The sequence below is a fragment of the Tyto alba genome, unplaced genomic scaffold, assembly GCF_018691265.1.
Source record: "Tyto alba isolate M040663 unplaced genomic scaffold, T.alba_DEE_v4.0 Super-Scaffold_40, whole genome shotgun sequence".
In the NCBI taxonomy this organism is placed as follows: Eukaryota; Metazoa; Chordata; class Aves; order Strigiformes; family Tytonidae; genus Tyto; species Tyto alba.
This window is the reverse complement of record NW_024881316.1, coordinates 22,633,330-22,646,962: the sequence shown is the minus strand read 5'-3', so window position 1 is coordinate 22,646,962 and position 13,633 is coordinate 22,633,330. Positions and strand designations below refer to the sequence as shown.

The following is a 13,633-nucleotide window of genomic DNA, read 5'->3' as shown; positions in this document are numbered from 1 at the left end:
CAAAAGTAATGAACAAAACAAGGGTACTGGGTTTGTATGTGGCAGGGGGTTTTGGGGGGGGGTGGGATGTGCTGCAGGGGTGGCTCCAGAGAGAAGCTTCTCAAAGTTCCTGCAGTTCCAAGGCAAACCCACCTCTGGCCAATGTTGAGCCAATTAGTGACAGTGGCTGCACCTCTGTGATAACAAATTTAAGAAGACCAATCTGTGAGGAGCTGGAGTTGTGAGGGAGATACCTATGCAAACATGGAGGTCAGTTGAAGAAAGGAGAAGGGGAGGGGTGCGTGGGTGCAGAGACTCCCCTGCAGCCATGGAGGTGCGCAGTGGAGCAGATGCCCACCTGCAGCTCATGGAGGACCCCACGCCAGAGCAAGCGGCTGTGCTAAGAAGGCTGTGACCCTGTAGGAAACCCACGCTGGAGCAGTCTGTTGCTGGGAGGACTGCAACCGCAGAAGGGACCCATACTGGAGCCGTTCATGAAGAGCTGCAGCCCATGGGAAGGACTCACATTAGAGAAGTTTGAAGAAGACTATCTCCCATGGGAGGGAACCCAAACTGAAGCAGAGGAAGAACGTGAGGAGTCCTCTCCCTGGGGAGGAAGGAGAGGCAGACAACGTGATAAACTGACCGCAACCCCCATTCCTGTCCCCCTGTGCCGCTCAGGGGGGAGGAGGTAGAGAAAATCTGAAGTGAAGTTGAGCCTGGGAGGAAAGGAGGGGATGTGGTTTTGTTTCTCGCTGTCCTACTCTGATTTGATTGGTACATTAGTGTTGGCGGTGTTCAAATTAAATTGATATTCTATTTTTCAATTCCCCAATCAAGTCTGTCTTTTGTCCATGACCATAACTGCTGAGTCCATGTCCACGTCCTCCATGTCCTTGTGTCAATCCCTAAACCTTTTGTTATATTGTCTCTTCGCTATCTCACCAGGGGAAGGCAGAAAAGTAAACAAGCAGCTGTGTGGTGCTCAGTTGCCATTTGGGCTTAAACCAAGAAAACAAGCCACCCCTTAAAGGCTGAAAACCAGATAAACTGAAGCCAAGAACAAAGGAGGCAGAATTTCAACAGTCAACATCATTTTAACTTACACTGTGCACTGGACAAGCTTGTAAACAAAATCTTTCTCTATTATGTGCTACATAAAACTAAGTTTTTAAACAAGGTCTCAAATGCTTAAACTGTACAAAGTAACAAATTTGCAAAGCCAGGTTTACATGATCCTTAGGCAAGTTATCACAAAAAAAAAATGACATGACTATACAAAACAATGAAAGCCAAACTATTGCTTAGTAAAAGGCAAAAATCTGTTCAAGGAACTGCAGAAAATGCTCAGAGAGGAGTAAGTGCATAAAGCTGCTTAAGTCATATACTATTTTTAAGAACAGCATACTTGGATTAATTTATCTTACATGAGAGGAATAAATGATCAGACCAAATAGATTCTTAATATACAGAAACATTCACATTTGCAAATACTAAGGGACAACTAAACTGCCTCCATGTTAGGCCTTTTTTCCCCCTTGCTGACACACTTGCATCAGGAACCATGTCTAAAACTAAAATTTATTTTCATACTTAAAAATACCTCACAAATTCATGCCAAGGGAAAAGCAATTCACCCTGATTTCTCAAAAGTCTTTATAGAAGGAACAAAAAAAAAAAAAGAAAAATCACAAAACAAAGGAGGTCCAACTTGCTGGAAAACAGCATTTTGTTCAGCAGCAGGTGTCAATCAGTAGTTAACTGCTTACCAGAGAATCAGCTTATCCACCATTTCAGACTGGCCCCCACACCCACTCCTGATCGTTCTCTTAGTGCAATAATGAATTGCTCTTTTTGCCTTGTCTTTGAGGTCAATAATTTGATTTCTCTTACTCTTCCTGTCTCTTACCTCTTTTATGTCCCTTTTCCTAATTATTTCACCATGTAATGAAACATCACTGCACATACAGTATTTCCTTTTTGTGCACTGAATGTTCCATCCCACCCTCCAGTCTATTTGCTCTTCCCTCTGTCTCAGGCAACTACTCTTTTTCACTCTCTACTTGTTAATGAGTGGGTTTTTTCTACTTATACTGTGATTGAAGTTTTTCTATATTGATTTCTATCCAAAATCTTTACTCTGTTTTCTTTCAATTCCCTTACCATATCTTCACCAGTATGTGACATCTTCCCCTTAGTATCAATTGTATTTTTTCTTTTGTGTGCATGCCTGTAATTAAAATTCCAAATTTAGTGAACAGAAACATCAGAAACAACTTCTTCCTCTGTATGAAATACTACTGAATAAATTATACCAAGAAAGTAAGTTGTTCTTTTCATTTTCGGGGAGAATAATATTCATTGCTCTGCCCCAGCTAGGAGTCTTCTGAACTACTTCAGAAATTTTTTTTGCTTGTATATTTTTAATACAGAATTGACACACTACGAAGTACAGGAACTAACTAGAATAATGCTTAAAGGGGGAAATTTCAGAAACAAATCTCAGCTCAGCTGATATATATCATCTTGTCCTGAGAAATTTCTGCTATACTAATTTAGACAGCCTCTTACTTATATTTCTAATCTGGTCTATATAACAACCAACATACATAAGGGAAGGATGCAGTTTATATACATGTGAAAAAGGAATGTTTCAGGTTACTGAGCATCAATGAAATTTACCTATTTAATGAATTACATACCGGATAGAATTGAGAAATGACTGATCCAAGTGCTGATACCTGCCTTAACTGCTGGCACCTGGACAGACTTTCATTGATACAGTCTCTGTGTTCAAACTCATGGGAATTATTTGCATTTCCACAGAGTACTATTTAAAACAAATAAAACAATCACACTTACTTCTGATAAATTTATTAGAAAGGGGGAAAAGTACAAAACCAGTTCTTTTCCTGCAAATGGTCATTTCATCCAAAATTTGTTTCAATGCCTTCTAAGAAAGTTTTAAGTGGAGAGGTTCACTCTGAGGTGTAATATATACAAAGGAAACACAGTACTTTGTTGTTCAAATCACCTGTGAATCCTGTTTTAATATATCACAGAGATTAAAATACAAGATATTAGTCAAACAAATAAATTTCATTTCAAGAGCAATGTCTCCAATCAATGAAACAGGCAAAAGGATTGTCAAGAATATGGAATTTAACTTAAGCTAATGTTGACGAATACTGTAACTTAAGTCTCTTCCCCAGAAACACATACTCTAAAGTGGAGTGCCAGCCTTTCAAAGGGCAAGAGCCTGGATTATATAATTTCTTTTTCCCCAAAATGGTAGCTAATATCCAGGAAGAAGCCAGCGAGAGTTAGGAAGCTCAGCTGAAGTCAGACCATATTTCTGAATAAGGCAATTATTGCCCATCATCTGAGCCTTTGTGCAGGAAAGAGGCTTTATTGTACTGCATCCTCTGGAGACACAGTGCCTTGCAGTTTGCAACTCTACATCATGGAAGTCATTCAGAAGAATTAACCCGCTTGTCACCTCTGTCAGCCCTACCAGATCCTAGTGGTTAGGAGGACATGCTTCCAGTATCTTATATGTTGATAGTTTTCATTATCTAACAAGCCAGTAGAGGAAAAATTAACATATAATTCTGTACTTAAGCAGAAATTTTGTTTTAAAACTTCATGGCTCATTCTAGCATCAGAGTAAATTGCAATTAATTTAACTTAGCATTATACTTACATAATTTACTTAATAAATTTCCTATCCACTTTTATTTATAGACAAATCTATATTTGTTCAGTATTCATATAATTACAAAACTATAAAACACCATCTTTTGTTCAGAAGACATACTGATTTCTGTCCCTCACTGAAAAAAGGAGAGTTCATTATTTCCAGGTGATGTCATCTCCAACCTCACTTCACTTACCAGTCTTCAGTAATTAACCTGGAAAATTTCTCCCATAATTAACTGTTTGGGTTTTTTCCAGAACATGCAATTTCAATGTAATTGAAGTTTGATAAAACTGGAAATTCTTTATCTTGAATGTGAACTGTCATAAAATTAACTAGCTTAACAGCATTGTGGCTCTAAATTTGTCCGTGTTACTTCAATTCCATTAGATTTAGACTACTTTACCTGTTGATAGATCAGAAGGAAAAGAAATACCCAAACACAGATTTAACCAAATAAGAATTTAATTTTTAGAAAGCACAACTGGAAAGAAATCATTATATCTTTATATTTGAACTAACTTGGGTTCCTTCATTTTGAATATACAATAGTGGGTTTGGGAGTTGATGAGGCAGTAACTCAAATCAAAGTAACTAATTTTTGCAATTTACATGAAGAGAAAATGCTTACAGGAAATCTAAGGTTTTCAAAAAAATTTTAATGACAGTAACTGAAGGTGTAGGTTATACTTGGTTGGGTGTTTTGACCCTAAACCCATACAGTAACTCTGACTCTCTGAGAGCTAGATATTGGCACACAAATGACCAAGTTTCTCATCAAGCTTCTAAATTGGGGGTTTTCTTTTTCAGCAAAAAGATAATTTCAAACTTCTGTTTGCCTTTTTTTTTTTTTTTTAAATATAACACACTCTTTTCATATATTTGATGTATTGGAAATACAACATTCAGCTGATAAATGGCGAGATCTTTACAAACAAGTCCTGAGTGGTTTCATGCATGTTTTAAATTGAACAGCTACAAAAGGAGAAAAATTGAAAAGTCTGTAACAAATAGTCTTCCGAATATTTTTGTTGGTCTGCCTTAGTTGAAATTCACATATCATGGAAGTAAAAAACCAGCACTATTGGACAGGAAAAAGGATCAACAAACACAAGACACCACACCATTGTTTCAGAAGAAATTTTGAGGGCATTAAAAAGATCTGCTGCATAGAGGATTGTATGTAAATGAGATGCTGTTTTTACTTGATCTGGTGAGATTTAAAATAATTTATTTCAGAAAAGATCATTCCTGAACTATCAAGTAACACCCTTATCTCTGTTTTAGATCTTTATTTTACAGAAGAGGAGAGAAGCCTGTATCTTTAATAGAGCTGGTAATATAAGACAGCTGTTGCTAATCACAGCCTTTGATTTTATTTTCCTCTTATCCGCACCAGCAATTTCCAAAATCAGACCACAGACACTTGAGTAGAGACGATTTAACAATACTTCTTCTGAAACTTCAAGAGCTGTTTAGCCCCTAGAAGCCTTCTGTTTTCAGTTAACTTTTGCCCAAACCTTAACATGCTGCTTCTAACTCTACAGCTGTCACTGAAGGTGTCTACCCTCAGTGCAGCTTAAACTGCAGACCATAATAAACATTTAGGTCAAGTGGTCCCTTGAAGAAACTTATATTTCTGTATGTATTTAAAATAAGAGCAAATGTCTTTAGGAATGAGATCAATCTTCTTAAATAGAAAGTTTGGAAACCACATGATTTTTTTAACTAGTCAGAATTTTTTTTCCAACAATTTATACTCCTGGACACTTTCTTCAGATTTACAGAACTCTGCTCATCCAACACTCTCCAAAAAAAGCTTATCAACAAACAATGAATGAATAATTTAAAATAAAGTTCTCTCAAATGTAAATGGCTCTCAGGTGAAATAATACAGCAATTCTCTTAACTCTTTCTAGGTACAGGTCTGATCAGCTGCTTTTATTACCATATTCTGCTAATTATATAAAATGATAAAATTAATGTCTTTTTTTACCCAATTTCTACTTTTTTTTTTTTTTGTTATTTATAAAACAATCTGAAGCAGCCACTGCATACTGATTTTCACTATCCAAATGTATACAATTCAACAAAACAAGATAAGACATTTGACCACATCAATCACCACTTTGATACAAATGATAAATGCAATCCTTGACGGATGGTTACTAGATGGTAGCAGGAAACCTGCAGTTCTGGGAATAATTCCATGCCAACCAATCACAGAATATTGCTAACAAATTAACTATAGAAACTTTCCTAGATTGTACTTTGCATTACTGAATAAGTATTTCATCTACACCACACTTTTTTTTTGTTTCACTGCTCAAAACCTGTAGAAGTGCTTTATATCTTTTGCTACGCATTAATATAACAACCTCATTAAAGTAAATGAAGGCTAATTTAAATATATTCAGGCACTATTTTGGATAGATTATTGCATTTGTCTTTTAAATAGTTTGTCTTTCATTCTAGTATCTTCATCAAATAGTATTCTGAATCATTATCTCACTCTTGTTATAAAGTTACATCACTATTACATTCTTATTAAGAACTTCAGGTCAACTATAGCATTTACACAAGATACCACAAATCTAGTCAGAGTACCTCAGGCTATGCAGCAAGGAATTAACTCTCTATAGCACTGTGTGCACCTCTAAGGTCCTTACCATTTGTATGATTACATTATCTCAGTTTTATACTAGCTAGTCAGGAGGTAAATATCAGATGGAATCACTGAATCTCTTTAAGCTTTTTTTTTTTTTTTTTACACCTGTCTTTTTTTTTTTTATAGGGTTTTTACCCATTGTAGTTTATTGCTCTTACTAATGAAAGTATAAAGCAATAAGCTGAGAGTATAATCAAGGCTAATAGGAAACCACATAACACATGATAATAAACCAGCAAGAAAAAAAATAGAGATAAATTGAGATACTGTTTCAGTTTGAATACTCTTAGAACTGTTTATGTAAAATACAACACTATACCAAAAAAAAAAAAAAAAAAAAAAATTCAACATCTTCTTTCGTATCAAATAAAAACTAAAACTTTGGAAGCAGATGAATTTGGGGCTCTTCTGCAAGAAAATAAAATGTTTTTTTCATCACAGTATATAGTAGTGAAGAGAACAAAACACAATATGAAGAAAGTATGTGGCAGAAAGACATTTAAATGTTATAAACTGGGACTTATACTGGCAAAGTCATAGATTGCAGTAATCCTGCTACTTTATCTTTTACAACTTACTACACCAGAGAAAATCCCCCCAACTCCTACATGAAGAAGCTACACCACACTAAAGTTGGTTTCTCAGAGTTACTAAAACATTTTTTCTTTATTCTGCTAGAATATTTTTTTTTGTTAACTGGTCTTTCATTTTCTAAAAAGACAGTACACGTGAAAAAAAGCAACTATAAGAAAATACCTCAACAGTTTGCCTAAGAACCAGTTAGAAAACCTACTTGAAGTACAAAACAAAAAAAATCTCATTCACTTCAATACCTTTTATTAAAGCCCTTGAGACAGAACTTAGAACTTATAATAGCTAATAACAGATAAATTCAAATAAAAGCTTAATTTCTAGTTGTTTTTAATACTATGAAGCCTGCATACTAAGTCAATAAAAAGCAGTTAAGTGTATGAATTTTTCATCATTCTATTAAGAAAGATCAAACAACTGTTAGACTATATTTACGGTACCTTTGGATATTGTTTGACAGGGATCAGAACTCTTTCTGACAGCTTTATGTTTTTGTTGCTGATAACATCAAGATATTTCTTTTCTTCATCTTCCTTTTTGCCTTCCGAACCTTGAAATTTCTCAATTTCTGAAAAATATTAAAAAAGAGATCAATCAGTGATATGGTATTTGCCAACCTCAGAAACTTTAAACTCACACATTAGAATACAGACTGTGCACTGAACACCTCTACTGTTGGCACTCACGTGACAGGTACTGTTATCTTTTAAAAAAACAGGACTGTCACCAGTGCAAAGAATATAGGCTACAATCCATGGGTCATGCTCTTCAACTAATTCTTGCCCAGCTGAAACTGAAGCCAAATGATCCCAGTGGGAGCAGGAACAGATGAGGCTTACAAGTCAGCCTATCAGTCTTTTAAAGATCACATCACCACAGCTTGATGCTATTTTGTAAATGTGATCTGACAGATTTAAGTCAGATTCTAATTGCAATGACTAACTTTCAGTAAGAGTAGTAAAAAAATTAAGAAATTTCTTGTTGATACTGAGTTTCCCTTCAAATGCTTCTGATTTATTTAAAGATTGTACAAAAAAAGATAAGGACTAAAGTTAACTCCTGCATAAAAAGATTCTACATTACACAAAATGCAGTGAATGCTATATATACAATAATCACAGTATGTAGAATATGTGATAGAATTTATAAAAACAACCCCAAAATATACCCAGGTTGAATAGTTTTGAGTTCTTTACTCCCTAAAGCTCTATAAGCAGTAGATAACAACAAAGAATAAATTTATACCACACAAAAAACATCTAATACAGTGCCTGAGAGTTTCCTGATAGTACAGGTTCCATCAAAAAAGCAGTATTTGCAGCAATGTTATTACTGACAGCAAAGAAAATGGCAATACACATAATTAGTTAATTATAACTGAATTATAGATGAAAAGGGACAGCTGTAGGTCTGAGAAACATGCGGTTTCAAGGCCCAGGAAGCAAACATGGAAAAGACTAATACAGTGACAGCAATCTGTAGCATATACACAAGTTTCCTTAACTTAAGCATAAGGAAAAAATATATCTAAGACAACAGCCCACAACACGATTTGTTAATAAATGTTTATGCTGCCTATTCCAGATCAAATGATTTATTTAAAGTCTGCACCAGTAGAAAGATCTTCAATGCCCCTGTTGCAAACTCTTTTAAAACCTCTCAGAGAACACACCTAAAAGAATTCAAATGGGATATACCTTCCCTAATTTAGGATTAAAAAGTTATTTTAATAATCACTAAAAGCATCAGGAAGACAAGTTCTAGGTTTATAGAATACTTTAATATATCTAGAAAAAAAATACAATGTTGTAGGTAGTCAGAGCCTGGCGGTCGGAAGATATCGCGCTGTACGGAAAGATAGGGCCCCTTTTTCTGATAGCCCGATAGCCAACAGTAATGTAGCAGTGGTGTAAGCAGACAGAAGTGATGTTGTAAACCCAAGCTATATAAGGCCTGTATATTCCTCAATAAAACGCCATTTGCCATCCACCACATTGGTGTCTGTGAGCTGATGGCCCAAGCGGCCTGGGGTTGGTCGCCGTGCCGTTCCTGAACCAGGTCGCCACGCCTCCGAAAAGCAACACAATGTGTAGAATTCAGTGGAAATAAGCATAAACTAAGCACAAGTTTACAAACCAATATTTTTCAGTAAAATACTTACTTCAGGCAGATTTAATAGATAGGAGGGTCTTTTAAGATAGCTCCAGTGTGGTTATACAAAGGTTTTTACTATAGGGATGCAGAGGGGAGAGACAACGGTGAACAAAAGAGAAGTGTTGCAAGCGCAATAAGAATTGGACAGAAAGGAAGGAATTAATTTTTCAGATCCACTGTAAACACTAGTAAGCTAGGTAATTCTCGAAGTGAGGGAAGTGTACCTATTTGTACACATATATTGAACAAGAATCACAGAATCACAGAATTATTCCAGTTGTAAAAGACCTTTAAGATCAAGTACAACTGTCAACCTAGCACTGCCAAGTCCGCCACTAAAGCATGTCCCTAAGTAGAACATCTACACGTCTTTTAAATACCTCCAGGGATCATGACACAACTACTTCCCTGGGCAGCCTGTTCCAATGCTTGATAAACCTTTATGTGAAGACATTTTTCCTAATATCCCATCTAAAACTCCCTTAGTGCAACTTGAGGCCATTTCCTGTTGTCCTAACACTTCTTATTCGGGAAAAGAGACGACTACCCACCTTGCTACAACCGGCTTTTAGGCAGTTGTAAAGAGTAGTAAGGTCTCCCCTAAGCCTCCTTTTCTCCAGACTATAAAATCCCAGTTCTCTCAGCTGCTCCTCATAAGACTTGTTCTCTAGACCCTTCACCAGCTTTGCTGCCCTTCTTTGGACATGCTCCAGCACCTCAATGTCTTTCTTGTAGTGAGGGGCCCAAAACTGAACACAGTATTTGAGGTCCACTGAGGTGAGAAGGGATCCCCCGAGGTCATCTGGTCCAACCTCCCCTGCTCAAGGAGAGCCACCCAGAGACCATGTCCCAGGACCACAGCCAGATGGCTTTTGAGTATCTCCAAGGAGGGAGATTCCACAAGCTCCCTGGGAAACCTGTGCCAGTGCTCGGTCACCCTCACAGTAAAAAAGGGTTTCCTTTCATATTCAGAGGGAAGCTCCTGTGTTTCAGTTTGTGCCCACTGTCACTAGGCACCCCTGAAAAGAGCCTGGATTTGTCTTCTTTGCACCCTCCCTTCAGGTATTGAAGAAGATCCCCCCCTCCAGATTCTTCTCTTCTCCAGGCTGAACACTCTGGAAGCAGCTCTCGCAGCCTTTCCTCACAGGAGAGGTGATCCAGTCCCTTCATCAGCCCTGTGGGGCTTTGTTGGAATCTCTCCAGTATGTCCATCTCTCTTGTGCTGGGATCCCAGCAGCACAGGACACAGTACTCCACGTGTGGCCTTGCCAGTGCTAAACAGAGAGGAAGTGTTGGAGAATGGCTCAGAGACAAGGGTCCTGAGCTCACCGAGCAATTGTATGATCAGAGCCTGCTCTAGCTGCTGATGCTGGGCCCCACTAGGGTTTGCCTGCAGCTGCTCGCAGCTGCTGATACATGAAGAATGTCAAGGACGCTTCAGCCCTGTGTACCGTGGTGTGTCGAAAACAGGTTAAGGGGAATTAGGAATAGTGGTCTGAGAAACCCAGTGTTATGGTAACGGTGGTCTGAGAAACATTGTGTTATGGTACTGTCGTGTATCGAAAACAAGTCAATAGGAATCAGAAATAGTAGCATGAGAAACTTAGTGTTATGAGAAGCTTGTGCTGTAAGCTAACTGCAAGTAGGTGGACCGTGCGAATATGAACTTTAGAGCTTAAGCCAATCAGCTAGTGACTAGTAGGCATAATGATTATCATTGTCTGTATAAATATATGTACCCTGGACCAATAAACACACACGGTGATTGATGCTCTATCACCCACACTGAACCTGTCTCGGCGTGTCGTTCGTCCACGGCTCTGCAAGATGGCGCCCGAACAGGGACCTGCATAGAAGAAGAACACGGACGGAGCGGCGGACCTGGAGAAAACAGCAACGACCGAGGAATTCGAGAACGGACCCAGAGAAACACCAAATACAGCAGCGTCCAGGGTCCACGAGCTGAGACGGAGAGGCACCAGCCCCGGCAGCCCCGGGAGAGTACACGGAGAGAAGCCGGCTGGACCCGCCCCGGGAGTGGAGGCAGAGTGGCGGCAAGACCAGAAGTGAGTGGCCCCGCGAGCGGCAGCGGAAAGGCGCCGGAACTGACGTGGTAAGGAGCCGCCTGCGGCAGCCACGGGAGCAGACGCGAAGGGACGCCACAGGTGGACGCTGAGCGGCCCTGGGGGTGGACGTGAAGGGGTGCTGGAGGCGAGCGCAGGGTGGCCCCGGAAGTGGAAGCGGGGAGGTGCCGGAACTGACGCAGAGGGGTGACGGAAGCTGACGCGGAAAGGCGCTGCATACAGCGTCGGCATAAACAAACGCGGGGAAACATCAGATACAGCAGTGCCTAGCCGAATCAAGAACGATCGGACAGTGGGCCTCCAACGGGTCGTTCCGAGGACCTGAACCGAGATAGAGGGTCGCTCTCTGCAAGGGCTGCTGGCAAGCTCTGCAACTGATGCCTTAGTCACAGAGCATCAGCAACATATCAAGCAGCTGATGCCTTAGTCACGGAGCATCAGCAACATATCAAAGTAAGGGGGTAATTTTTTAGTGCCTTAAACAGGGAGCACAGGCCGGTGGGAGTATTTTTAGTGCCTTAAACAGGGAGCACAGGCCAGCGGGAGTATTTTTTGTGCCTTAAACAGGGAGCACAGCCCGGCGGGAGTATTTTTTTGTGCCTTAAACAGGGAGCACAAGCCGGCGGGAGTATTTTTTTTTGCTGTAAGCAGGGAGCAAAGGGCCGACGGTGCCTTAATCAGGGGTGGGTCGGCAGTAACGGTACTGTGCCTTATCCAGGGAGCACAGGACCGGAGGTGCCTTAAACAAGGAGCACCAGGTTGACGAGATGGAATAGGAGGTAGCCCTGGATTTATTACAGCGCTTTTTAGAAAAGCGGGGAGTGGACTGCATAAAATCACTCGTGGGTTTAGTAGCATTAGGACGGGTCAAAGGATGTTTTCAGGACCCTAATTCTCTTTTTGATGTCGAGGAATGGAGACGATTAGGTGATATTTTATGGGATATGGTAATTGACGAGGATAAAGCTGCAAGGAAAATGATGAAACCATGGCGGGAGGTGGTGAATAACAGTAAGCGGTATCAGCTTGAAAAGAACCTTGCAGCTGTGGCAACTACAAAGTGGGGGGGGGAAAGTTTCACAATTACCCCAGATAGTGAGGCATCCGGATCTATGCTCTTTGACAGTGATCGTATTCCTGTACCATCAACAGGAGGGCCAGTTACAGTTAATGTGAATAGGGAAAGTCCGGAGGCCAGCCCCCCCTCAGTATCTTTACAGTCATGCCCCCCCCACCTCCCCCCTACCTCAGAGGTGGAGGGGCAGAGAGATGATGGCCCCTCGATGGCCCCTCGCTAATATTTAGCCAACAGGAGTGGTGTGAAGTAGGTGATTTATTGTGGGACGAGCCTATCACTAGAGGCAATAAAGGCAGTGAAGCATGACACCAAGGGGTGGTCTGGCGAACGATTGTAAAAGCCCTGAGGGAGATGCAAGCAGATAAGAAAGTAGCTGCTGCTGCTATGGCGGCTGTCGGCGCTGTACCATCTCCGCCGGTCCCTGCCAAAACCAATTGTCCGTCACGATTAGCCACCTTCTTCGGGGTTAATCAGCAGCTCTGCTTTATTAAGGGCATGTCACCAAGTATTCCTGTTTGCTCCACCGCGCAAGAAGCCGCAGAGAAATCAGGCGGCGCGGGGGTACTGGGTGGAGCGGCGTGCCACCATAAACTCTGCCCGCCCCCCCACCCTTCGTATGTTTCCGCCCCTGACAGCGCATCAGCGTCTGACTCGGAGAGAAAAGCGGCAGCTCTGTCCGAATTAAAGCAACAGGGTCACACATCAATAAGGGACAGTGACAAAGTCCAAGAACTTGAAAGAAAATTACAGCAGTTAGCCTACAGAACAGAACTCTGCATTTACAATTACAAGAAAAGGAAGCGCTGCCGGCAGCCCCCACCACACCCACTCCCATCACCTTTATCAGAACCAGCTCTGCTTTTAGCTCAGTCCCGATGGAGTGGGGTGATTCATGATGCCTTGTTAGAAGGGGACTGGCATGCTGCTGGAGCGTTGGCCTGCCCGGTAGTGACAACGAATGGGGGACACCCGGGAACTCAAGATCACAAGATTCTCCTCAGGGTGTCTAGAGACTCCTTACAAACTTTAGAACTCTGAACTGTCATTTGGGTGTTTCAACATCAACACTGGTATCAAAAACTTGTTCATGTAGTATCAGATTCATTGTATGTTGTGGGTTCAGTGCAATGTTTAGAACATAGCATGGTGAAACCTGTATTACATTCTGTATTGCATACTCTGTTGTTACAATTGCTGACACTTTTAAAACTGTAAGGATGGTTTTCTTGCTACATAAGACTGCATAACACTGGAACATGGACTGACAGAATGGTTACGAGACTTGGGAATTTGGAAAATGGACTGATGATGGTTGAAAATCTACAAAACTTGGAAGTTACTGGGTGGCTGAAAGCTTTGTTGATGCATGGACTCGTAATGCT

At 40.4% G+C, this 13,633-nt stretch overlaps 1 protein-coding gene across 4 annotated transcripts in view; it reads right to left on the bottom strand.

The window, feature by feature from the left end:
* KHDRBS2 (KH RNA binding domain containing, signal transduction associated 2) overlaps window positions 1–13,633 on the bottom strand; it is a 427,487-nt gene that overhangs the window by 285,140 nt on the left and 128,714 nt on the right. For all 4 annotated transcript variants that reach the window (XM_042803483.1, XM_042803482.1, XM_042803485.1 and 1 more), the window contains exon 2: window positions 7,376–7,503. In XM_042803483.1, the coding sequence (XP_042659417.1) occupies window positions 7,376–7,503 (128 nt within the window). The remainder of the gene's footprint in view (window positions 1–7,375; window positions 7,504–13,633) is intronic.